The sequence below is a fragment of the Mercenaria mercenaria genome, chromosome 2 (assembly GCF_021730395.1).
Source record: "Mercenaria mercenaria strain notata chromosome 2, MADL_Memer_1, whole genome shotgun sequence".
Taxonomy (NCBI): Eukaryota; Metazoa; Mollusca; class Bivalvia; order Venerida; family Veneridae; genus Mercenaria; species Mercenaria mercenaria.
In genome coordinates, this window is record NC_069362.1 from 102,652,445 (window position 1) to 102,680,265 (window position 27,821).

Consider the following 27,821-nt stretch of genomic DNA (forward strand, 5'->3'; position numbering starts at 1 on the left):
CTTGTTTTGAATGACTTGTTTTATTGTTCAAATAAAGATGTACATGAAATCATTGATCAAACTCTGAAACTTTTACATAACAGAATAGAGAATCAAAGATCACATTTTTTCTATATTAAGAGGTAACAATTAAAAAGCTGAAAATTGTTAATCTTACACTTCAGAAACATCTTTTCAAATTTCTCATATCTTATTATGACATGCATGTACATGTATAAATTCAAGGAAAATCATCAGTATTTATATATTTGACTGATAAAATGATACATAATCATATATCATTTATTAAATTGAATCAGTTTTTGTCTAAAGAAAGAGAGAATAGTTATAATTTTTAGAGTAGGTTTTAAAAAATAACCAACACACCACAACTTGCAAATCAAGGAGGTCCTTCTGCAAAAATATTTCCAAAAGTGAGACTGGGCATTGCCAGGGCTGATCCGTTACCATTTAGAGAAACTGTATTAAAACCAGGGGTAAGTTACAAAAGGAGAAAGCAACAGCAACGCAATGCAGAGCAAAATACACCCGAAGGTATGACCTTTGACCCCTAAGTGGGACCTTGATCTAGAAGTGAGCCATCCAAAACATGCGCTCTGCACGTTATCTCGATGTGGTGAATCCTTCAAGCAGTTCAAGAGTAACAGAGCGGACATAAAAATGTCATAACTATTGTACATGTATATATTGGTATACATTAACATTTGGGACATATCATGGCATAATATGAACATTGTATAAAGTTTCATGAAGATCAGGTAGAAAATGCGGCATGTAGGGTTAACATAGATTTTCTATGACTTACCCTAGTGACCTATTTTTTACCCTCAACTGTGGTAAAAATAATCACAGTAAAAGTTAATTCTTCCTTTGCACATTAAGCTTGTTCATCTGTGAAAGTTTGAAGCAAATCAGGTTAATAGTGGGGGTGTAGTTAAACACACACTATTACTGTATGCATGTATAGACGGAATCGTCCGATGTACAGACAGCATCAACGCTTCATGCCCCCCTCCCACATAAATGTGGGTAGCATAATAAGGACTAACATTCTGACAAAATTCAGTGATGATGAAGCAGAAAATGTTTCCTCTAATTTTTTTAGTGTTAACAAGAATTTCATAATATCTGAAACTGAAACTGTTTGAGCCTGTATGAAACTTAGTCTAATCTTTTACCAAAGCACACATTCAACAAAGTCTCAATGAGTCAAAATTAGTACCTCTTATGCACTATACACTAAGACAGACACAAACAAGAGGGCCATGATGGCCCTATATCGCTCACCTGTTATCATTGCACTTGAGGACAAGAAGGTCCTCAGTAAAATATCAAAGTCCAAAGGACAGGAACAACAAAGGGAAGAAATTTAACCAAAAAGAAAAAAAAATTCTTACAAGGTATAAATATGTCAAAATACACCTAAAAATTGGAGGTACCATCCATGTTGTACCACAGAAAAGTGGTCTTGGTTTTTCCCTACCGCCAATAATAAAAAAGTTACTAAAAATAAGCTATTTATAGTAACATAAAAGGGAAGTAATTAAAACAAGAGCACCGCCTTGCGGGTGCTGACGCTCATCTGATTTTTTTTGTGTAATAGAAATATTGTCCTACCCATGATTTTCTAAGTCTAAAAAGGGCCATCATTCTTGCAAAAAGCAGGATAGAGTTATGTTTCTTGATGTACAGTGTCCACTTATGAATGTGAAAAACTGTTGCAAGTTTTAAAGCAATAGCTTTGATAGTTTATGAGAAAAGTTGACTTAAACATAATACTCAACCAAGAAAATGATTTTCTAAGTCCAAAAGGGGCAATAATTATTGCAAAAAGCAGGATGGAGTTATGTTGCTTGCTGTACAGGGTCAGCTTATGATGGTGAACAAGTGTTGCAAGTTTCAAAGCAATAGCTTTGATAGTTTAAGAGAAAAGTTGACCTAAACATAAAACTTAACCAAGAAATCTGATATTTTCTAAGTCCAAAAGGGGCCATAAATCTTGCAAAAAGCAGGACGGAGTTATGTTTCTTGCTATACAGGGTCAACTTATGATGGTGAACAAGTGTTGCAAGTTTTAAAGCAATAGCTTTGATAGTTTAGGATAAAAGCTGACCTAAACATAAAACTTAACCAAGAAAACTGATTTTCTAAGTCCAAAAGGGGCAATAAATCTTGCAAAAAGCAAGATGGAGTTATGTTTCTTGATGTACAGGGTCTGCTTATGATGGTGAACAAGTATTCCAAGTTTCAAAGCAATAGCTTTGATAGTTTAGGAGAAAAGCTGACCTAAACATAAAACTTAACCAAGAAATCTGATATTTTCTAAGTACAAAAGGGGCCATAAATCTTGCAAAAAGCAAGATGGAGTTATGTTTCTTGCTATACAGGGTCAGCTTATGATGGTGAACAAGTATTCCAAGTTTCAAAGCAATAGCTTTGATAGTTTAGGAGAAAAGCTGACCTAAACATAAAACTTAACCAGGCAACGCCGACGCCGACGCCGACGCCGACAACCGCTCAAGTGATGACAATAACTCATCATTTTTTTTCAAAAAATCAGATGAGCTAAAAATAAATATTGTAAGTGAACAAAAGAAGGATCTGCCAAATAAATCTGTTGACATAAATAAAATTTCAGATCAGTATCTTCATTAGTTATGGAGATATACCCATCTTAATTTGAAATAAAGGGAGGTAATTTGAAATAAAACCAGTCCATAGTTATCTACCCTGATTGTCTCTGTCCAACTAATAACAATAATGAAATTTCAAATAAGTCCTATAAGTACTTAATGATATAAATCCATTTTGATTACAATCAGGGGAGGTAATCAGATATAAAATAACTCTGGAATCTACGCTTGGATCTGACTTGTCATGGAATCCAAGATTTATTGTTGTTGAAGATATTTTGGAAGTTTGTATAAAATAAACCCATAAATGAAGTCTCTATATGGCTGCAAAAGCCAAAATAGCCAATTTTGGACTTTTAAGGGGCCATAACCCTGGAACCCATGATGGAATCTGGCCAGCTGAAGAAAGGAAGCAAGATCTCATGGTGATACAAGTTGTGTGCAAGTTTGGTTAAAATCAAATCATAAATGAAGCTGCTATTGTGCAGACAAGGTCAAAATAGCTAATTTTGGCCCTTTCAGGGGCCATAACTCTGGAACCCATTGTGGGATCTGGCCGGATCAAGAAAGGAACCGAGATCTTATGGTGACACAAGTTTTGTGCAAGTTTGATTAAATTCAAATCATAAATGAAGCTGCTATTGTGCAGACAAGGTCAAAATAGCTAATTTTGGCCCTTTCAGGGGCCATAACTCTGGAACCCATAAAGGAATCTCGCCAGTTCAAGAAAGGAACCAAGATTTTATGGTGATACAAGTAGTGTGCAAGTTTGGTTAAATTCAAATCATAAATGAAGCTGCTATTGTGCAGACAAGGTCAAAATAGCTAATTCTGGCCCTTTAAGGGTCCATAACTCTGGAACCCATAATGGAATCTGGCCAGTTCAAGATAGGAACCAAGATCTCGTGGTGATACAAGTTGTGTGCCAGTTTGGTAAAAATCAAATCATAAATAAAGCTGCTATTGTGCAGACAAGGTCAAAATAGCTAATTTTGGCCCTTTCAGGGGCCATAACTCTGGAACCCATAATGGGATCTGGCCAGTTCAAGAAAGGAACTGTGATCTTATGGTGATACAAGTTAAGTGCAAGTTTGGTTAAAATAAAATCATAAATGAAACCACTACTGTGCAGACAAGGAATTGTTGATGCACGGACGGACGACGGACGAAGGGTGATCACAAAAGCTCACCTTGTCACTACGTGACAGGTGAGCTAAAAACAACAGCTCACCTTAAGCATATTTGCTAAATGTGATTATTAAACAAACAAATGTGCCTTAGGAATATATCCTGGAAACAGAAAGTGTGGCAGTATGGGTTTAACACTGGATATAGATGAAAAATCAAGAAACAATGAAAGAGAAAATAATTAGAAAAACTACTGCAGTGAATGTATAAGATCTATTAATGCACTAGTATCAAGCTGTGTTTCATGTTCACTTGTTATACTCACTATACATGGAAAGCATTCTAGTTATGATTCATACCATTTTCATTCCTGTTATTGCCATCTATCAAGATCATGAAGAGATTCCCAAAAGTCACATAGTATAAAATCTCAAATTATACAACAAGAGCTGTCGGAGGACAGCAATGCTTGACTATTCAACAGCCTGGTCAATTGAATGAATACAAAAGTCAAAAAAGGGGCATAAATTTGTAAAAATGGGAAACAGCGTTATGGAACCTGCATAGTGTTTATTAGCTCATGACAGTGGACAAGTGTGTGAAGTTTATATCCATTCCCATTAGTGGATACTGAAATACCTGCTTACATACAAAAACGGCTAAGTCGAAAAAGGTGCATAATTTTGAACAAAATGCCAAGTAGAGTTATGGGACCTGCACAGTGCATGTCAGATCATGACAGTGAACAAGTGTGTGAAGTTTCAATCCATTCCCATTAGTGGATACTGAGATACCAGCTTACATACAAAACCTTAACCAAAGTCGAAAAAAGGGTATAATTTTGTAAAAAAGCAAAATAGAGTTATGGAACCTGTACAAAAACTTAACCAAATCGGGATGCCGATGCAGATGCGGACACCAATGCACGGGCGAGTCCAATAGCTCTACTATTCTTTGGATAGTCAAGCTAAAAAGTGAGATAGTAATTATTAACAAAAAGGCCAAAGTCATCCACCTGACTTTAAACTTGAAACTACATCTACCTTGTCTAGAAGGAAACGAATCTACCTAGTCTAGAGAAGGAAATTAATCCACCTTGTCTAGACGGAAATTAATCTACCTTGTCTAGAAGCAAATTTTTAATTTAATCTACCTTGTCTAGAAGGAAATGATTCTACCATGTCTAGAAGGAAATGAAACCTCTATGTCTTAAACAAACACTCCAGGAAAACTGATCTGTCAGAAACTGGCACTGACAGTTTTTAATTTCAATGTACGTAAGTTGAGGAAAAACTGATCTTGTACAAAACTTAGATCACAAACAGATTCAATGTTTGCCAGTCTGGTGGATGTTAACCTAGCTGGACTGCTCTATTACTGTCTTAAGAAAATTCCATGCCAGGGTCCAACATCATAAAAATTGGGGTTTTTAAACAATTTCTGACTGGCTAATTCTACACTCAATACTGAAACTATCAGAACAGTGGCAAAACTGGATTCTGACACTGGTTCCCTACTATTGGACCAGCATGTACCAATTAAACAAGTTCTGATGAGATGTCTATTACAAACTTTAGTGAAAATCTATCAAGCAGGTATAAATGAGGTCGGGGCCTGGAAGAGTTTTAATTTTTAGTCCTGAAACTTTTTGAACTAATTTGACAGGGGCTCCATTCTTGGTTCTGCTGTCCTCTTTAGTTTAAAGTTGAGCAACCCCATATGACCAAATACAAAGACAGACCTAATGTCTCAACACTACTGATCAAATTCAAATGAGTATCCATTAAGCAGCAGCTAATGGGAAGTGGTTTGAAAATGTCAAAGTCTGGCAATAAACAACAGCAGATACCAGAGATCAGGTCTTGAGTAAGAGCTCACCTTTATGCAATGACTCTGTGCTCTCCTGAATTGTACTTGCATTTTTTCCCTAAAACTAAGATGAATAAAAGGTATAATAAAGCAAAATTCAGCTACAGCATGACAAAACTGTTATAAAGTTTGAAGTTAACCTGTATCATGTTTGTATTGTATCAACATTCTGATGAAAAATGGACCGTGTTCAGCTAACAAATTACTTACAAACAAGCATTGGCCTGAAAGATACTCTCTCAACATAAATTTACTGATCTACAAAACAAAAAGCATGTTTACTGGCTAGAATGTTTGCATCAAGTTGTATTCCCTGAGACAACTCATTCTTTCCAGCACCCACTAGAAGAGATTGTTGGTAAATATCCAGACCACCAAATTCTTCTAAATGTGATTTTAAACCACTTTTGCATAGTTTTGAACAAATCTGCTCTGACATTGTTGCTCCAAAAAGATGTAGGTTCAAAATGAACCAAAGTTCAACGACTGCTGGCAATATAAGACAATCATTCTGATCCATCAATTCTAATCTATCCTTTCTCCGAAGTAATATATCCCGGTCTGGATCATACAAATAAATCAAGAGTCTGTTCAGAGTAAATCCAATAGTAGGAACCAGACAATTAACAAAATTATATTTTTTTCTCTGTGCAAAACCATGCGTTATAGCTTGACTTATTAACTGGGCAGAAAAATCTATGCCATAAAGAGTGTTCTGTTTGTTACATGCTTCATATTCAGATTCAACACTTTCCATTTTCTCAAGTCTTATCCTTTTAGATGTACTTGGGCGGTATTCCTCACGACTTTCATCTACATCAATTGTTCTCCGTGTAACTGTGACTGCGGTGTGGTTCACTAGTAGATCCGGAAATCCATGCCAAACTTTCTTGTGACCTGAAAAAAGAAATTGTGCTTTCTGAAACCTGGAGATATCTTAACCTTTAGCCTGCTGGCGGAAATTGATTCGCCTTTTCATTAAACAACAAGACCACAATACAGCATTGTAGATAATTTTTTGACCATATGCCCATATGGGGAAATACCCCCAGTTTTCAGAGCATTGGAGTAAATAGTCTAATGGGTAAATGTACCATGTTTTATTTAGACAAAGATAATAATAAAGGAATGCTAAATTTTGTGCAAAGGCTACACTTCAGATGAACCTCGTCATTTGTATCTACGACCAAAAGCTATGGAAAACTTGTCTTCCAATTATCAGGCGTAGCCCGATTTACCGTTACATGTGCTTTCTTCTTTTTTAAAAATGTCCGTTATCAAATCGTCAATAATTGGAACCGCTAATGCTTTACTCGATACACTTTTTTTCCAAAAGAAAGTGTCGAGTTTAAGTTGTTTGGAACAAGCCATGCAAAATCTGAAAAACTGAAAAATCGCTCTAGATGTAAACAACACGTAAGCGCTTGTCAGTGTCTAAAAAACCAGTAGACCAAAATGAATGTCAGACGGTTTGACCCCTTGACAGTTTGACCCCTAAAATTTTTTTACCAAAGATGACACCTTGACCCCTTAGTGACACTTTGACCCCTATTTTCAGTGACACCTTGACCCCTACTTTTTTTTTATTTGACACTTTGACCCCTTCGATTTTTTGTGGCTAGGGGTATATTTTTCTGCAGTTTAATTTCTTAATGTGCATGTAAGTCATTGATAAAAGCTGTATTGATGGACATGTACAAGTTCTAGGCTATGAGTAGATGACAAAGTATGGTTTATGAGTGTTGGTATTATTAACAATGATGTTTCACAAACGTTTGCAGTTATCTAAGAAATTATTTAGATGAAATTACTAATCATATTAGTAATTAGATATAAATAACTTCATTTACTAATTGAAATAATAAAATAACTCTCTGTTCGAAACTTCTCATTTACTGGTATACTGCTTTATTCATAAATGTACATTTTTATAAATAAATACAAGTAACGCTAAACTATTTACATGAAACAGAAAACATAAATATAAAACATTATACAAAAGACAGAAGACTGTAAAACATAAAAATCAAACAAAAGACAACAAAGACACAAATAAGAAAAATACATCACATAAAACATAAAATACATTGAATAAGTGCACTTTTTACACTATTTACATGAAATAGACAACACAAATATAAAACATTATCAAAAGACAGAATACTGTAAAACAGAAAAGTCAAACAAAAGACAACAACGACACAAATAAGAAAAATACATCACATAAATCATAAAATACATTGAATAAGTACACTTTGTGCACTATTTACATGAAACAGACAACATAAATAATTAGTTTAATATTGAAATATCATTTTTATGAAAATACATTGAAAAAATTGATAAACGTGAAATAAAATGCTATTATAATAAGTGTTAGACTATAATTGCTCAAATCTTATTAGTGAAATTTTACACTCCACAAAATATATATTCATTTACATTAATAAATCAACAAACACATCCTTGATATTCTATCTATTCTGACTGCAATAACTACAATACTATTATACTTAGTAAATCTTATAAAATCATTTTGCATATATTTATCATTGACATTTTTTAATGCAACAAAACATGTTATAATGTACAATTATATAAGCACTGCTTTGTGTGATAAAATATGTCCTTGGGTTGTCCAACAACTCTTATAATATTTATAGCTTAGTGGAAAATAATTGCATTCATTCCAACATCTTATCAAACATAGCCAAATATGTGTAATTCCGACAAACATCTCAAATGAATAAGTCAGATTCAATTTATTATGAGTAAGCAGAACATTAATTAGACAATGCAGTCCAGATACACAAATGAATTTACAAAATACAATATCAGTTTGACTCAGTTAGATATTAATATAACCATGGTAATATAGAGATATAGAGCTAACATTTTGTAAACAGAACATTAATTAGACAATGCAGTCCAGATACACAAATGAATTTACAAAATACAATATCAGTTTGACTCAGTTAGATATTAATATAACCATGGTAATATAGAGATATAGAGCTAACATTTTACACTTACCTGACTGACATGTTCTATGAGTCCATCTTTATCTTATAATTACTTGCAAATTAGCCCACTTACATAAAATTGAAATCAATGATTTCTTTGATTCAAAGTCATTCTATATTTTAATACAGCATTTATACTTACCATTATATCATTATCGCCTTTTTACATATTCTTTGATGTGTCTTGTGATGTCAAAATCTTCAAATAATGTGATTAAAATTGTATTTATTTTCTGATGTCTGTTCCTTTTAAAACACTAAAATAATGTTAAATATTTGAGCCAGAATATCTGTCAATATTCAACAAAAACTGTAAAAGCTAACTATAAATACTGCACATTGACATATAACATGTAAATTTTTCACTTAAACCAAGCAAATAAAAAAAAAATTAGGGGTCAAAGTGTCACTATGAAAAAATTGAAAATAGGGGACAAAGTGTCAAGGGGTCAAGGTGTCATCTTATTTTATTAGGGGTCAAAATGTCAAGGGGTCAAAACGTCTTGCTACCGACCAAAATGTGCGGTGCATTCACATGACACAGATTAATTCTAGACTGGCTACAGATTATCAAAATAGGGATAGTTATTAAAGGCCACATTTTATCAGTAACCATTGAGTTCATTCAGCGGAAGTTTGAATCAGCTGTTTAATTTTCTTACGCATAGAATTTTCGGTGTTTGCGTAAGTTCAATGGGATTTGTGTAAAATGTAAGCAAGAAAATCGGAGAGTGAGCGAATCCCGTTATTTTTTATGGCATTTACGCACGCTATCTACAATGCTGACAATAAGGCTAAATTGCCCACCTCTGTTTCTTTATTTAAACCCCATCAATTTTGGTTGAGTCACCAAAGAATCATTTGTCAAGTTACTTTGAAAACAGCCTGCAGATTCACAAGAAAAGATTTTCAAAGTTTTTCATAGACCATACTGGAGATGTAGCCACTTTTTGTTTGTTTGTTGTTTCTTTTTTTTTTGTTGAGTGGGGGGAGGTATTTTGTTTATTCATTGGCAAATCAAAATGGCTTTCATTACCTTTAAACAAGAGCTGTCAGTGGACAGAGCGCTCGACTATTCTCAGTGCTTGATAGTATAATATAAGCAGCTGAGTATGAGTAAAACTTTAACATTACAATAAGCATATTCTAAGTCGAAAAGGGGCCATAATTCAGTCAAAATGCTTGACAGAGTTGCCTCCTCCTTTTTACAGACTGGGGTCCTGATGGTAAACTAGAGCTATCACTAAAGGTGATGAATGTACCCCCCGCATGCACTGACACAGTACATTGCAATTTGACGCACACAAGATTGCATAATTACGTGGACTGTATGTATATAGACTGTATGTATACAGTAAAGTAACAAAAAACAAAGTGCCACAACTATGCAGAATATTTATCTAAAAGAATGTAACATGTACCATGCACAACTAGGGTTGGTACTGATCACTTGTGTGAAGTTTCATTAAATTGTGTGTAAGGGTTTGGTAGATTAGGCATGCACAAGATTGCATATGCAGACTGTATGTACATAGTATGTTAACAAGAAACAAAGTCCCATAACTCTGCAATTTTTGTCGCTGAAAGAACCTAACATGCCCCATGCACAACTACTGTTGATACTGATCACTTGTGTGAAGTTTCATTAAATTGTGTCAAGGGGATGAGGAGAGATGGTGCGCACAAGATTGTGTCTATGTATATAGTATAGTAACAGAAAAACAAAGTCCCATAACTCTGCAAATTTTTTTTCTGAAAGAACCTAACATGCCCCATGCACAACTACTGTTGTTACTGATCACTTGTGTGAAGTTTCATTAAATTGTGTCAAGGGGATGAGGAGAGATGGTGCGCACAAGATTGTGTCTATGTATATAGTATAGTAACAAAAAAACAAAGTCCCATAACTCTGCAAATTTTTTTTCTAAAAGAACCTAACATGCCCCATGCACAACTACTGTTGGTACTGATCACTTGTGTGAAGTTTCATTAAATTGTGTCAAGGGGATCAGGAGAGATGGTGCGCACAAGATTGTGTCTATGTATATAGTATAGTAACAAAACAACAAAGTCCCATAACTCTGCAAATTTTTTTTCTAAAAGAACCTAACATGCCCCATGCACAACTACTGTTGGTACTAATCACTTGTGTGAAGTTTCATTAAATACTGTCAAGGGGATAAGGAGAGATGGAGCACACAAGATTGCGTCTACGGACAGACAGACAGACAGACAGACAGACAACCTGAAACCAGTATACCCCCCCTTACAACTTTGTTGTCGGGGGGTACAACAAGTATGCAAAATATGAAAGCAATATCTCAATGGACTTTGAAAATATTTGGGGTGGTATGCAAACTTTAACATTTATTCCAAGTTGAAAAGGGGCCATAATTCAGTCAAAATGCTTGACAGAGTTGCCTCCTCCTTTTTACAGATTTGGGTCATGATGGTAAACACATATGCAAAATATCAAAGCAATATCTCAATGGACTTTGAAAATATTTGGGGTGGTACGCAAACTTTAACATTGTGTGACGCTCACGCTCACGCCGACAATAAGACAATGCTACAAACCAAATATCAAAGGTCTAAGTGTTGTGGTTTCACACAAGAAGATTTTTAAACTTTTTTTCCTATACAAGTCTATGTAAAACTTGGGACCCCCGGGGCGGGGCCATATTTGACCCTAGGGGGATAATTTGAACAATCTTGGTAGAGGACCACTAGATGATGCTACATACCAAATATCAAAGCCCTAGGCCATGTGGTTTTGTACAAGAAGATTTTCAAAGTTTTCCCTATATAAGTCTATATAAACCATGTGACCCCCGAGGCGGGGCCATATTTGACCCTAGGGGGATAATTTGAACAATTTTGGCAGAGGACCACTAGATGATGCTACACACCAGATATGAAAGCCCTAGCCCCTGTGGTTTTGGACAAGAAGATTTTTAAAGTTTTTCCTTTCGGTTGCCATGGCAACCAGAGTTCTGCAACGGAATTCAATTCTTTGAACAATTTTGAAAGGGGGCCACCCAAGGATCATTCCTGTGAAGTTTGGTGTAATTCTGCCCAGTGGTTTTCAAGAAGATTTTTTTCGAAATTGTTGACCCAGGACGGACGACGCACGACTGACGACGGACGACAGACATCAAGTGGTCACAATAGCTCACCTTTTCACTTTGTGACAGGTGAGCTAACAAGAGCTGTCAGTGGACAGCAGGCTTGACTATTCTCAGTGCTTGATAGTATAATATAAGCTATGAGTAAAACTATAACACTACAATAAGCATATTCCAAGCCGAAAAGGGGCCAGAATTCAGTCAAAATGCTTGATAGAGTTGCCTCCTCCTTTTTACAGACTGGGGTAATGATGGTAAACAAGTACCGTAGATACCCATGTATAATGCGCAGTTTTTTGACCCCCGGGACCAACCCCAAATCGTCGGTGCGCATAATACACAGGTATTGACAATTTTCCAACTTCAAAACAAGTTTGTTACCGATGTTCGCAATTTTGGTAAAGGGAAACTACTCCTCGCACTTACTGTCACCGCTAAAATCTAAGATTGCAGTTACGTTCCATAAAAGATCAAATGGTTTATTTTTCTTTCAAACAAAATTAATTTCATATAAATCTAAAAGTGATAATTTTGATGACAGAAATGTTAATAAATCACGAAAATGATGATACTAATTAAAGATCGAGAATTATCTTTAACCGAGATCAAACTGTGAACAACATAATTGACACGAGGTGACACGTTAATTGCTGGTAATTACTGGCTATTTGATCGTGAGAAAAAGACTATCACACCTTTTGTTATTGGTTTGAATTGAGAAGCTCATGTCATTTTGAAAGATACCATTCCGAAATATTGAATCAGCTGCTGTTTATTTATTCAAAATAGTTAATTAAAAAGGTATAACAACAAATAAAACAATATTTTACCGGTTTTATTTTCGAGAAAACAAAAATCGATAGTAACGCGAGACCGATGCTGCTCTCCGCCACAGAAATAAAATTTATTACCGTTGTCGATGTAAACTCCACTTTCGTTTTCCATCCACCTCAAAACTGATCAAAAATGGTTTTTTCCCAGGATTTTGGGCCAAAATCGGCGGTGCGCATTATACACGGGTGCGCATTATACATGGGTATCTACGGTATGCAAAATATCAAAGCAATATCTCAATGGACTCTGAAAATATTTGGGGTGGTACGCAAACTTTAACATTTATTCCAAGTCGAAAAAGGGCCATAATTCAGTCAAAATGCTTGATAGAGTTGCCTCCTCCTTTTTACAGACTGGGGTCATGATGGTTAACAAGTATGCAAAATATCAAAGCAATATCTGAATGGACTTTGAAAATATTTGGGGTACGCAAACTTTAACATTTATTCTAAGTGGAAAAGGGGCCATAATCCAGTCAAAATGCTATATAGATCTGCCTCCACCTTTTAACAGACTGGGGTCATGATGGTAAACAAGTATGCAAAATATCAAAGAAATATCTCAATGGACTTCGAAAATATTTGGGGTGGTACACAAACTTTAACATTTATTCCAAGACGAAAAGGGGCCATAATTCAGTCAAAATGCTTGATAGAGTTGCCTCCTCCTTTTTACAGACTTTGGTCATGATGGTAAACAAGTATGCAAAATATCAAAGCAATATCTAAATGGACTTTGAAAATATTTGGGGTGGTACGCAAACTTTAACATTTGTGTGACACTCACGCCGACGCCGGGGCGAGTAGGATTGCTCCCCTATTCTTCAAATAGTCAAGCTAAAAACAGATGATTACCAGTAGCTACCGGTATCTGCATATAAATATAAAGGAAACACATTATCATTAGGGAACAGTACTTCGATGTTCAAATGTAAAGGTGATGACAATGACAACCACAGAAGGAGTTTGATCACAATAGCTCACTGCATGGTGAGCACCTCACGCTCAGGTGAGCTACAACAGTGGTGAAACATAATCTCTTTCAAAATTACACAATTATTCTTATATTTACAATCTGATGTTGAAGAACTGACTAGATTTTTTTTCATCCTTTATACTTAAATTTTAATTCACTGATGTCATTAACCTATGAATCTATCATAACACGTAAGATGACAAACCAATTTCCACGGTTACCTATTCCAGTGTTTCCTGCTGACAAGATCATTCCACAAGAACATGGACACTCTTCAGCCTGGCCTGTTGTATTCTTCATTTTCACTATACCGCCAAGTGCTAAGCTGGAGAAAATGTGGGCACCAAGGACAGCACATTCAACCCTCTCGGGCTCTTTTTCTTCTCTCATTGCCATATGAAAAGCCTCTTCATGATCCTTGTAGTCTACAGAAGAAATAAATCAAAAGCATAAGATATGTGTATCAACAGCAAGTATCAATCAGATCACCCTTAACCTTTAGCCTGCTAAATGTGTAAAACAAAGAGGTCCTATGAATTATGGTGCAGTTGATACTGACTAAACATATAAAATATAGTGTTTTACTCATAAATAGCGATATTAAAGATGAGAATTATTTTTGAACAGAGACCTTGTACAGCTTTGTTTGTTTTGGGTTTAACACCATTTTTCAACAGTATTTCAGTTATGGGTCGTTTTCAAAATAATGAAGTTTTTTCTTCTTTCTCACCTCACTTTAATTCAGTTCAGTTTAAGAAAGTGTTTTTGGGCAAACTATATCCAAATCAATTTTGTCAATAAATGTGTGCAATTTTACCTTAATGGCTCAAGCACTTTTAAAGTTATATTAAAGCATATAGCTAATAGTGTCCCCTGACCCCTGTGCACCCAAAAAAGTGTGACATTTTACATGAAGGATAGTTTTCAATTGTGTTTTACTTTTTCAAACTAAACTTTATTGTTACAGCTTTGGCTTTTTGTGTATCTTAAACTCTGCATATTTAAAGCAAAATACTTTTTTTCATAAACTACATCTTATTCTTACCAATATTTCACATCTTGTGATGGAACCCCCTTCACAAACAAGAGGGCCAAGATGGCCCTAGGTCGCTCACCTGAGAAACATACTATAACAGTGTAAACATGTTTAACCAAGTGATTTCATGGAAACAAATATTTTGGTCAATTTTCATTAAGATTGGACTAAAAATGTGGTCTCTTGAGTTTAAACAAGTATTTTCTTAGAAATGACCTAGTGACCTAATTTTTTTACTACAGATGACCCATATTCAAACTTGACCTAGATTTTATCAAGGCAATCATTCTGACAAAATTTCATGAAGACCAATTGAAAAATACAGCCTCTATCTCATACACAAGTTTTTTTTTGATTTGACCTAGTGACCTACATTTTGATCCCAGATGACCCATATTCAAACTTGACCTAGATTTCATCAAGGCAATCATTCTGGCCAAATTTCATGAAGACCAATTGAAAAATACAGCCTCTATATCATACACAAGGTTTTTCTTTGATTTGACCTAGTGACCTAGTTTTTGACCTCAGATGACCAACATTCAACTCGACCTAAATTTCATCAAGGCAATCATTCTGACCAAATTTCATGAAAATCAGTTGAAAAATACAGTCTCTATCGAATACACAAGATTTTTCTATAATTTGACCTAGTGACCTAGTTTTTGACCTCAGATGACCCATATACAAATTCGACCTAGATTTCATCAAGGCAATCATTCCGACCAAATTTCATGAAGATCAATTGAAAAATACAGCCTCTATCACATACACAAGGCTTTTCTTAGATTTGACCTAGTGACCTAGTTTTTGACTCCAGATGAACCATTTTCGAACTTGGCCTAGATTTTATCAAGGTAATCATTCTGACAAACTTTCATGAGGATCAGTTGAAAAATACAGCATCTATCGCATACATTTGTCTTTGATTTGACCTAGTGACCTAGTTTTTGACCCAAGATGAACCATTTTCAAACTTCTCCTAGATTTCATCAAGGTAATCATTCTGACCAAAATTCATGAGGATCAAGTGAAAAATACAGCCTCTATCATATACACAAGGTTTTTCTATGATTTGACCTAGTGACCTAGTTTTTGACCTCAGATGACCCATTTTCAAACTTGGCCTAGATTTTATCAAGATAATCATTCTGACCATAATTCATGAAGATCAATTGAAAAATACAGCCTCTATCGCATACACAAGGTTTTCTTTGATTTGACCAAGTGACCTAGTTTTTGACCCCAGATGACCCATTTTCCAACTTGGCCTAGATTTCATCAAGGTGATCATTCTGACCAAAATTCATGAAGACTAATTGAAACAAACAGCCTCTATTGCATACACAAGGTTTTTCTTTGATCTGACCTAGTGACCTAGTTTTTCATCCCAGATGACCCATTTTCGAACTTGGCCTAGATTTTATCAAGGCAATCATTCTGACCAAATTCCATGAAGATCAGTTGAAAAATACAGCCTCTATCGCATACACAAGCTAAATGTTAACAGACAACAGACAGACGCCAGACATCCAGCGATCACAAAAACTCACTGAGCTAAAAATAGTGAAAAAATACTAAATTTAAATATTGAACACTACAATTTCATAATCCCATTACTTTTCTTAAGTCCTAATGTTTTTCTAAGAAATTTATCCTTTCAGCTTTGAAGACACAGTTTGATTTTTTGGTTTAATAGAAAAACTTTCTCAGAATCTTGATGAATATCTATACATCCAAAAATGTCCCCTGTGCACATTTTCAGTTGTTAAGTGTCAGATTTCTTTTATTCTTTAAATAAAATGGTTTTTTTTTACTTCATTTTCCTTGAAAAGGAGTTACAATGGATACAAAAGTAGCTTTCAGCTTCACTTATTATAAGGACTATTAAACATTCACAAAACAAAAGTGATGTCCCCTGTGCACCCTTTTTTTGACATTCATCAATTATCTTAGCATTACTGTAATATGTGGTGGCAGTTCTATATTCTTAGCAGTGTGTACACAAAATTTAGGTATTACTTGATAATTTAGCATTATATAAGAAACCCTGGACAATTTAAAATTCATTGTTTGCATTCTTTACAAAGTTGCCAATTTTAAAAGTGGAAACATCAATTTTATTTCTTCTTAAGCTCTTAAATTTACCTACATATGTAAATGTTCACCAGTGAACATTGTGCAGTTGAAAGAATTTTACTTACTAAGAACATAATTATTCTATAAATATATATTTTGCTGCAATTTGTCCCCTGTGCACCTTCTTAGTAACATTATAAAGTATGTATGAATTTTACTATTCCATTTTACCATGCATGGCATTTTGTCATTTTTCTACTCTGTCAGTAAGCAGTTCATGTAAACTAAGTAATATAGCTGGGCAGATAACTGAAACAATACTGCATTTGGTGATGCAATACTGCATTTGGTGATGCAAGCATGAAATTTGGCATGTGTACTCGTCTGAGCCTACTTTTTTCAAAAAGCCCGTTAGCCAATTGAAAATTCAAAATGGCAGCCATTTTTCAAGATGGCCACCACAGGAAGTTGATTTTTGACTTGAACAGACATATACAGAGTTTATTTTTGTCAGTTTTGAGAAAACATATCTCTTAAGATGCTTTGCATGTGCAAAACCTATTTTTGAGACACAAAAGACTGGTTTCAAAATCCAATATGGCATCTTTTTTCAAGATGGCCGCCGTTTTATGTGAAAGAACTAATTTGCCATTAACACTGACATTCCTAGTTGAATCAATTTTAATGTTATGGACAAATAACATATTTAGAGTGTTGAAGGACAGTTTTGTCTCGCCTGTGTCTTTTAAAACTGAAGTGTAGCTTTTCTGACGTCGACGGCAATGATGACGGTGGCGGTGACGTCGACGTTAAGGTTGTATGTCAAGTTTTTTCTCAGCAACTACTCTGTTTATTGGACTGAAACTTCACACATGTGTTTGTAATCATTAGGCGCTGTACAAAGCCAAGTTCCATAACTCTGACACACATTTTAACAAAATTATCCCCCTTTTCAACTTAGAATTTTCAACGTTAAGTCTTCGTATTAAGTTTTTTCTCTCAGAAACTTATGGGCGGTGGTTACCGCCAAAATTAGTAATTATACAATCCATTCATAAACAAGTCAGTCAGTGCAGTGCATGTTAACGCCGCCTAGTCTAAAACTCCATCCCGTCTAATAAGTTTGCATTCAACGCATTGTATTTTGAAACCATTTAATACAACACTTCATTCCATCCATCTAAACATGGAACGATGCATTGAAAAACTTGTTGCGATGCACCGTACTATGAAATCATCTAACAAAACCTGATACCATCCAGCTCAATGTGAAGCCGTTTAACACAACAGGAGTACGTGCAGTGTAAAATGAAATGATTTATTATAACTTGACGTCATCTAATGCATACTGAAACCGCTTTGTGTAATTAAGAGCGGTGTATGAAAACTTGATGCCATGCAGTCCAATGTGAAGACGTTTAACGCAACATGAGTTCGTGCTAAGTAAAATGAAACGATTCATTAATGCTTGGCGCCGTCTAATGCATACTGAAACCGTGTTGTGTGACTTGGAGTGGCGTATCAAAATGTGATGCCATGCAGCCAAATGTGAAGCTGTTTAACAAAACACGAGTCCGTGCATTGTAAAAGGTTAATAAGACTATCAGGTCATAAGTTTGCCCTGTCTAAAAACATAAACATGTTAACATTTATTTTATATGATGAATAATTAACTCGGAAAATGTTTAGTGTTTGTTAATTTTGTCATTATTATTTCTATTACTGAGTCTGATTCACGAAGCATACTTCTGACTAAGCTTAAACTAAGAAGAAAGATGTTTCACGAAAATAAGTCAAATAAATCAAAGGAACAGAGTAAAATTAAATGTTAGAGTTTTACCATAAGGTCGATTTTAGGACAAATTTTAAGATATTCTTATCTAAAACTGATCCAGAATCTATATTGAACTGATAGTCTTATTACATTATGCACGGACTCGTGTTTCGTTAAACGGCTTCACATCTGGCTGCATGGAATCAAATTTTGATAAGCCGCTCCAAATCACACGACACGGTTTCAGTATGCATTAGACGGTGCCGGCCAAGCTTTAATGAATCGTTTCATTTTACACTGCACGAACTCATGTTGCGTTAAACGTCTTCACATTGGACTGCATGGCATCAAGTTTTTATACATTTACAGGTGTAAATGTAATGGTTTTGGACTCCCGTTTACAGATTTATACAGCTGCAAATGTGACAACTATTTGGCCAAAAAATATAGTCTTGAGACATGCCTCCCAGGGGAAACAAGTACAGTAGATCTGCATTGTTTCACCTATGACACAAAGCAGGTCTTCTGTTTATCAAAATTGATGTGTCTGCGTGGATTGCTATATACACTTTAATTTTAAATTTTTCTGCGTTATATAAAGCTGGACCAAAAGTTCGAATCAAGCAGTGACGGTCATAAAAGGACTTAATTGAATAACATTCCATGTAGAGACACAAAAACTTAACGTTACAATTTCTAGTTTTGAAAGGGGGATAATTTTGTTAACATTCATGTCAGAGTTATGGAACTTGGCTTAGTGCAGTGCCTAATGACCATGAAGGCGTGTGTGAAGTTTCAACCCAATAAACCTAATAGTTTCTGAGAAAAATACTTAATACGAAGACCTAACGTTAAAAATTCTAAGTTAAAAAGGGAGATAATTTTGTTAAAATCTATGTCAGAGTTATGGACCTTGGCCTGGTTCAGCGCCTAATGACCACAAAGGCATGCCTGAAGTTTCAATCCAATAAACAGAGTAGTTTCTGAGTAAATGACTTGACATACAAACTTGACGTTGACGCCACCGCCACTGTCGTCATCATCATTCCGCCGGAAAAGCTACGCTTTAGTCCGCCATCAGTTCCTAAAGTCTCAGACGAGACAAAAACTGTCCTTTAACACTCTAAATATGTTATCTGACTACAACAATAAAACTGATTCAACTAGGAACGTCAGTTTTAATGCCAAATTAGCTCTTTCACATAAAACGGCGGCCATCTTGAAAAAAAAAATGCCATATTGGATTTTGAAACCAGTCTTTTGTGTCTCAAAAATAGGTTTTGCACACTCAAAACAACTTGAAAGATATCTTTTCCTCAAAATTGACAAAAAAGAACTCGGTTTAGGTCTGTTTAAGTAAAAAAAAATCAACTTCCTGTGGCGGCCATCTTGAAAAATGGCCGCCATATTGAATTTTCAGGTGGCTAACGGGCTTTTTGAAAGAAGGAGGCTCAGACGAGTATACATACCAAATTTCATGCTTGCATCACCAAATGCAGTATTTTCCCTAATATATGACTTAATCTGCCCAGCCAATAACTATGATTGTGTTAGTTATATTTAAAGTCACTTATTTTTCATTTAAAGCATTACATGCTGTTGAATTTTCATGTTTTTATTGTGAAAATTTTCAGTTTTGTAGTTATTCTGTGGAATACACTTAAATTGTTTGATAGGATTTGTCTTAAGCTGATCACCTTTAGTCTTTTTATGAACAGAAAACTAATAATTAATGAATATTACACTGATTTTCAATATGTGTCCCTTGTGCATCTGTAAAATAACTCAATTTTGAAATGACAATTTTAGAAATTAACAAGAGCTGTCTCCATAGGATGACACATGCCCCCGATGGCACTTTAAATGAATAGTTATGGCCGATGTTAGAGTTTAGGACCTTTGACCTACGGACCTGGGTCTTGCCTGTGACATGTCGTCTTACTGTGCCACACATTCATGCGTAGTTATTTTAAAATCCATGCATGAATCACAAAGATATGGACCGGACACGCCCATCAATGCACTATTATGAAATATGACCTTTAACGTCTAAGTGTGACCTTGACCTTTGAGCTACGGACCTGGGTCTTGCACGCGACACCTCGTCTTACTGTGGTACACATTCATGCAAAGTTATTTGAAAATCCATCCATGGATGACAAAGATATGGACCGGATACGCCCATCAATGCACTATCATGAAAAATGACCTTTAACGTCTAAGTTTGACCTTGACCTTTGAGCTACGGACCTGGGTCTTGCGCACGACACGTCGTCTTACTGTGGTGCATATTTATGCCAAGTTATTTGAAAATCCATCCATGGATGACAAAGATATGGACCGGACACAAAAATTGCAGACAGACCGACAGACTGACAGACCGACAGATTGACCGACTGACAGACTGACAGACGGTTCAAAAACTATATGCCTCCCTTCGGGGGCATAAAAATACTGTACATTCTTGAAATTTGGCATGTGGTTTATAAACATGTAAAATGCAAGAAAACAAGGAGCTGCGTTCAATAAATGCTTGATGCCCCCACTGGCATCCTTGTCGATAGATTTTGCACCTAAGTCCAAAACGAGGTCAAGGTCAAATTGAGGTCAGGTGATGTTTGAAGATGAAGAATATTCACAGTTTACATCTGTATTAGTACCAATTCATTCTTGTAAGGGGTATTGATGCTAGACAAAACGGTCCCATTTGGTTAACCAAGAGATGGCCCATATAAAGCAACCTAAGTCCAAAATGAGGTCAAGGTCAAGGTCAAACTGAGGTCAGGTGATGTCTGAAGATGAGGAATGGTCACAGGTTACATCTGCATTAGTATCAAGTCATTCTAGTAAGGGGTATTGATGCTAGAAGAAACAGTCCCATTTGGTTAACCTCGTACGGACGGAAGTTCCTACATATGGATACTTATGTGGCTACTCTTTTGTTCTCTCTATTGTTCTTTTAGCCACGTAAGAGAAAAATAGTCACATAAAAGCCTTACGGAATGAATGACATCAAAGAAAAAGTACAGTTACCTATTGTTCCTATAGCCACCTAAGTATGCAAATGTGAGCTCGGACGGACGAACGAACGGACAGGACAATCACTATATGCCTCCCACATCAGTAGATGCTGGGGGCATAAAAGTAGATTTTATAATAATATGTTAATAATTTTTCATTCGGCAACAACTTTTCTAGGTAAAGTTTTATTTTCATGTCGACAGATTTGTGCAGAATGGGTGATTTTAAAAACCAGTGTTCACAAACATTTGATTAAATAAGTTTCAGACCATACACATCACCTATTACTTATAATATATGTTGAAAAAAATTAATGTTATACATAATTATTATGTCCTTGTCATAAAACACTACAACATTTATCACCCATCTTACTGGAAAATCAAACTGAAGACTGAAATATTTTCTGATTGGTATTTCTCAACATTTTCCCAAAGTTATTTCCTTGAAATTTGAAGTATTTGTTATCAAAAACAAGAGCTGTCAGTTGACAGCGCGCTCAATAATTCTCAGTGCTTGATAGTATAATATATAACTGGGTGCCGACCAGTCACTGGACATAAATTGGGGTTTTTCCTTTGCCATTTTATGAAAAATGATCACTAAAACATACAATTAGCCCGGGCGTTAAATCTTCAGCTCATTTGTCATTTGAAAATTAAAAACGTAATCAATCAGACTTAAAACTTCGGATATTTTGAGGCTCAAAAGGGGTAATAAAACGCATCTCATTAACAGGGCTCCGGAAATTTTGAAAACTCAATCGGTCCGAAACGAAAATCATGACATCGGCGCTACCCCACCCACTGCATTACCAATATACCATATTTGTAAATCGTGATAGAGTAAAGAAATAAGCATGTCATGCATTATTTAGAATGATTTACCGGTCATCGCGAGTTACCATACAATGAAGACAGTTATTCAGTGTTATATGTTAGTTACTTTGTTTAAATTTCGATGTTTTTCCGAGAAAATACTTGCAGAGATAAAATTGAAGAGACATTGACACCATGTACCTAACTAGTCTAAAAGCTAACGCACGTAACTTCGGTACCATATAATCACGGCAGAAACTTTGTGATGTTTCCTCATTCTTTGACGGAATTTTATAAAATACAATGCGTCAAAGTGACATATTCTCTGCCAAACATCCTCAGTTTTTTAAGAATACTCTGTCGTGGACCAAATGTGTATGTTATGTGAACGCAGAGATCGAATTTCCCGCATGTGTAGTATCAAAAGGTCACGCGGGTTGGCCACGGATATTTCATTTCACTGGTGTTGTACTTTTATAAAGTTATATGTTCTCTTCTCATGTTAACAAAATTTCATTTTGAAATGTTTTTTAAGACCGATCTGCCATTCCGGTTTTCTTTTTCATTCGTGTTGACCAGTGCATTTTTTTCTTCTTTGTTTTTTTGTACAGTCGGGCAAAGAGCTATAAAAATAATAAAGTATTTTTTACTTCTTTGAGTCGGGTTGCAAAGACGATTTTCTATACTTATTTCAACTGGATCGAGGCCCAACAACCCGTGCAGAAATATTTTCCTGTTGTCAGGAAATCCCAGGATTATCCTGGGATATCCTTGGATTCTTATAGCAAGGCTGCAAGAAAGTCCTGAAGACAGGACTTTAACACTAAAAGACAGGACTTATGATAGAAAATTTGTCCTGTTCACAGGAAAAAAACAGGACTTTTACTAAAAGATACAGACTGAAAAAAAGGTAATTAATTTGAAACATGATCTTGTAATGGTCTAGTAAGTTAATTACATCCTGGTGTCGAAGACCCATGTTTTGGGAGAAACTGTATCATTAAGCACATGTGATTATGGTGTTGTCGGTATAACAGGAATATATTCTATATTTGTGGTAAGTTAGCAAATTATTTCTGTATAAACTTTTAGAAATGATACATAATGTACTCCTTCATTTAATGATTTTACAAAACAATGTTACATAGAAAGTATTTTTCTTTAAAATTAGTCAAAAATGTGTTACTACAGTTTAGGTTATCTGTACATGTTTGATCAGACAGTTACACTCTAGTGAACAGATCATAGAATGACGAGAGCTTTTTGCTCAATATGAAGCTCATAATTTGATGATTTTAGACTAAATAGTAGTATTTTCGCCTATATTTTTTTGACATGACTGCACATATTTGAGCTGATTTATGATGTGCCAAGAAATTAATATTTTGCTATGACAGATTATGTACATGATGTATGCTTTTTAACTACAAAATATTTTTTTGATATGAGGAAATGATAATCCTTGCATGATACTCTTACTGTTCACATAAATACTATTGAAATTTAACAGTCAGTTTGTTAACTGTATTTCCCGCCAAAGTGAATTTCAAATCATGTTTACAAGGTTCTAAGGTTTCCTGAAGACAGGACAAGTGTCCTGAGATTTCCTGACATCAGGAATTTCTGGGATTTCCTGAAGACAGGACAATTCTCCTGAAATGTCCTGACAACAGGAATTCCTGGGATTTCCTGAAGACAGGACAATTGTCCTGGGATATCCTAACTTCAGGAATTCCTGGGATTTCCTGAGAACAGGACAATATAATAAATAATAGTTCTGATATCCTGTTTTTTTCCTGTTCATAGGAAAATCCTGGGATTGTCCCATTCCCATTTAACGGCGTGAAAAGTCCCAGGACTATCCCAGGAATTCCTGAGATATTTTCAGGACATTATCCCAGGATAGTCCTGGGACTTCCTGTTCTTTTTTTGCATGGGAAATGAATCATGTAATTTTTACAAATCAAGTAATTATAAAATCTATTTATATAGGTTTCCCGTGTGATGTCTCATTAAATGCAGAGACCGTTTGTCTTTTTTACCTGTGATTAATCATAGCCTTTTGAAATAAACCATCTGTCAGATTCTAAATAAAGAAGTGGATCCCCGTCGAAAGCATTTGGATCCAGTCAGAAACATTTGGAAACCAGTCAAAAATGTTTAATACATTGCAGTCGGCTGTCTGCAAACATTAAAGGATGTGCCGCGCAAGCACTGATTGTGGCGCACATGCTAATTACGGACCGATTATCAAGGTGACAATCAGACCGTTTGATACGTTTATTGATTATCTGAGGGTGCTACCAACAATTTCCTGATTGGCAGGTGATCGTGTATTGAGATTTCAGACAGAAATTTATACTTTTCTCCATTTTTACGGGACCGATTTTTTTCATTTTTTCAGAAGCTGCAAATATTTTAACTTAACTCACCTAATGACTTGCTGTCATTTTTTAAACTTCTACCATTTTTGACAACTCCTGTCAATTATCTTTAAACTTATTCTCAAACAGTCGTGCAGGTGCTAGTAATATTTGAAAGGTTCAATAGATACATAAAGTGTAATGAATAGTGAGTGTCCAGATATATAATTTTGGAAGTGTCTAGGGATACGGATCCGTACCGCTGGAATCTGATTCTAGAGGTAAGGATCCCTACCTCTAGACAAGCCTAGAGATTTAGGGTTATTTACATCTTAAATTTTGTTGAAAATGAAATAACAAATAAGACTTAACCAGTGTTCACTTAAAACTTGGACCTAAACAGTTTACCAGCGTTGACCCGATTGTTTACCTTCTCATTCAAAACCTAAATAACCGAAGAACTCCAAATGAATACACTGTTCCATGCCGATTATAAACTGTTGATACCAGGTTAATGAGTGAATCTAACCCTTGAATGAATTATATTTGAAATTCAGCAGAAAAAATAGGCATAACGATATGCACATATTTATTTTGTTATTTAGCAAGATATAATGATAATCGACAAGGAACCGATTGTTATAATCCATTAACCGACATTAAGTAAAAGAAACTGTTTGTAAAAAAGTGCGTCCCCTGTATCTTGTAACTGCTACAAAATGTGTAAAAAACATAAATACCCTAACTTAAAGGGTTATTTATCATTAAAAATAGTTTTCTTCACAACATATTTAACATTATTTGTTTAATCTTTACATCTTTTTTTCTGCCAGTCTGAATCCTCCTGATTTATTTGGTGTTCCTCGGTTATTTACATTTCGAAAGATCGGGTGAACGTTGTTATCTGTAAACCATTCAGATCTAGGTTTAAGGTGAATACTGATTAAGTCTTATTTGTTTTTTCATTTTCAACAAAATTTTGAATGTAAATGACCTGTAACGGGCACCACCTTCCTCAGCCGGGGACAAGAGCAGTTGGTAAGAGAAATACGAGTACGGGGTTCGAATCCGACTTGGGAATTGAAGTTCAGATCTTAAAGTAAATCAACAATTCAAAAGTAGATATCACATTTAATATTCAACCTGTGTCTTATCCCAACTAATATACAATGTACATACTAACAATGTATAAATCCTACAAGTTAGCAAGTGAGGGAACTCGACGCTTGTGCAGCGAGAGAAAGAACCCTCTCAAACAATAATCGTTTACACATTTTATGCACATTTTACCGCGTAAAAAGATCTAACAATTGTTTCATTGGTCGCAGCAATAGTATCTAAGCAACACATACAAAACAAAACTTTGTAAGTTTCCGTAAGTGCAATTGACCAACCATGCACAAGATGAAATACAAGTGATAATGATTGGTTATTAGCGGTGCGCGTTCCAATCAAATGCCTCGTATCAACAGACGACATTTACTTGAAGTCAAATAACAGAACATTAGCTGGTGTAATATAAAATATGTATGTCATCCGTGCAGGTCATTTACACAGTTGAAGTCTAAAAGATAAAGGTTTGTACCGGGCCTGTTACATACACATCGCTGCTGACGGTTTACATGCTATAGGTTTAAATGTCAATTATTTCTTGATTGGTTGAATAAATCAAAATTTAACTTACATGATGTATGGAAAGGGAATTCAATTCCACATTAATCTATGTTAAAATTATCAAATAATTTCCAAAATTACGGATTTTCTGCAAATTCTGGTGATTTAAACCTTTCTATGTACTGTACATGATTGTTTACCGTGTGTTTACACGCCATATAAAACCAATAACTTTACATGACTGTGTACTGCGATTTAACTTCCATTATTTTTGTCCTTCAGTTTTGATATTTAGATTGCCCGTCACAAATATATAATAAAACAATCTGAACGTCAAATTATTTTGACTACCGTACCCCTAGACACTTCCTATAAATTTGGCTATGTCTCGCACATTTGTGTGACAGATGAAGAAATTTGGTTACAGGGGATTTTAGACAGATACTGGTGGAAGTGACAACCTAGTAGCAATTTCAAAATGTTCTATTGGTGACGGGTCAAAACGGCCCAAATCCATGACGGTCCTACACCAAAACCGCCCAAAACCAAGACGGCCCATACCATGACGGACCAGTTTTCATTAATAACCAAGAATAACCAAGAATTTCAAATAATTCTTTTTATTTATGTTTTATTTATTTACATAGCAAAAATGACAACAAATTTTATTATACATATAATTGGACAACAGGGCAGGACACGAAAAAAACATCTATAAAATGAACATTAATTAATTTTTAAAGCAATTAAATGCCCATAGAAGGTAAATAAATATGGATAGGAAGTACGAAAATAAGCCATATCTTTTATTTTAACTTTTATGTCTTATTTAAATTTATTTTATATCGTTATATAGATACGATCATTAGACACTTAAAAAGCAAAAATAAATTATTTTATTCTAGCAATTAAGAAGTGAATAGCGATTATTAAATCAGAAAAAATAATTGTCCCTTAATATAATTTTATTCTAAATCAACTATGATCTTACAAAATAGCATCTTTAATTTGTCATAACGGTATATTACGGTATATATAATATATCTGGGCCGTCCTGGACTGGGCCGTCTTGGTATGGGCCGTTTTGGATTTGGGCCATCCTGACCCGCATTCGTTCTATTGACCCCAAAATCAAAAGTAGGACTGTAAGTTAGTTGAAATGTGATTTGGCACTTACTTTCAATGAAAAGAATCAGAAATTTCACTGCATCTTGTTGATTCCTAAAAAGCTCATTAGTTGTGCCTGGGAGACGGACGACTTTAATTCCATTCTTTTCACATGGTCTCAAAATTTTAAAAGCCGAAGCCAGCAACTTGTGTAACTGCACAGCTGGGACGTTATCACGTTTGTGACTTAAAAATTGTGGACATTCAATATACGCTTTCCGGAAGGAGTAAGGCTGGTGTGCATTACAAAAGCCCACTTCAAAACTAAAGTATGTCTTTAAATTCTTGTCAAACAAAGTATTTAACACTCTGATGCTGTTCTCAGAAACTTTCTCCGGCAACACATTCGCCGCCATTTTACT

General features: G+C 35.2%; 1 protein-coding gene across 2 annotated transcripts; it reads right to left on the reverse strand.

Annotated features, from left to right (window-relative positions):
* Nucleotides 1-27,821, reverse strand: LOC123564747 (uncharacterized). Of its 2 annotated transcripts, none has more exons than XM_045358520.2 (3): nucleotides 27,470-27,821; nucleotides 13,809-14,012; nucleotides 1-6,527 (listed from the first exon to the last, which is right to left on the reverse strand). In XM_045358520.2, exons 1-3 carry the CDS (start codon nucleotides 27,813-27,815, stop codon nucleotides 5,881-5,883), a joined length of 1,197 nt encoding a protein of 398 aa, XP_045214455.2. In that variant the 5' UTR covers nucleotides 27,816-27,821; the 3' UTR covers nucleotides 1-5,880. The 2 variants fall into 2 exon arrangements, with proteins under 2 accessions (XP_045214455.2, XP_045214456.2); XM_045358521.2 differs by lacking the exon at nucleotides 27,470-27,821 and adding an exon at nucleotides 22,385-22,509.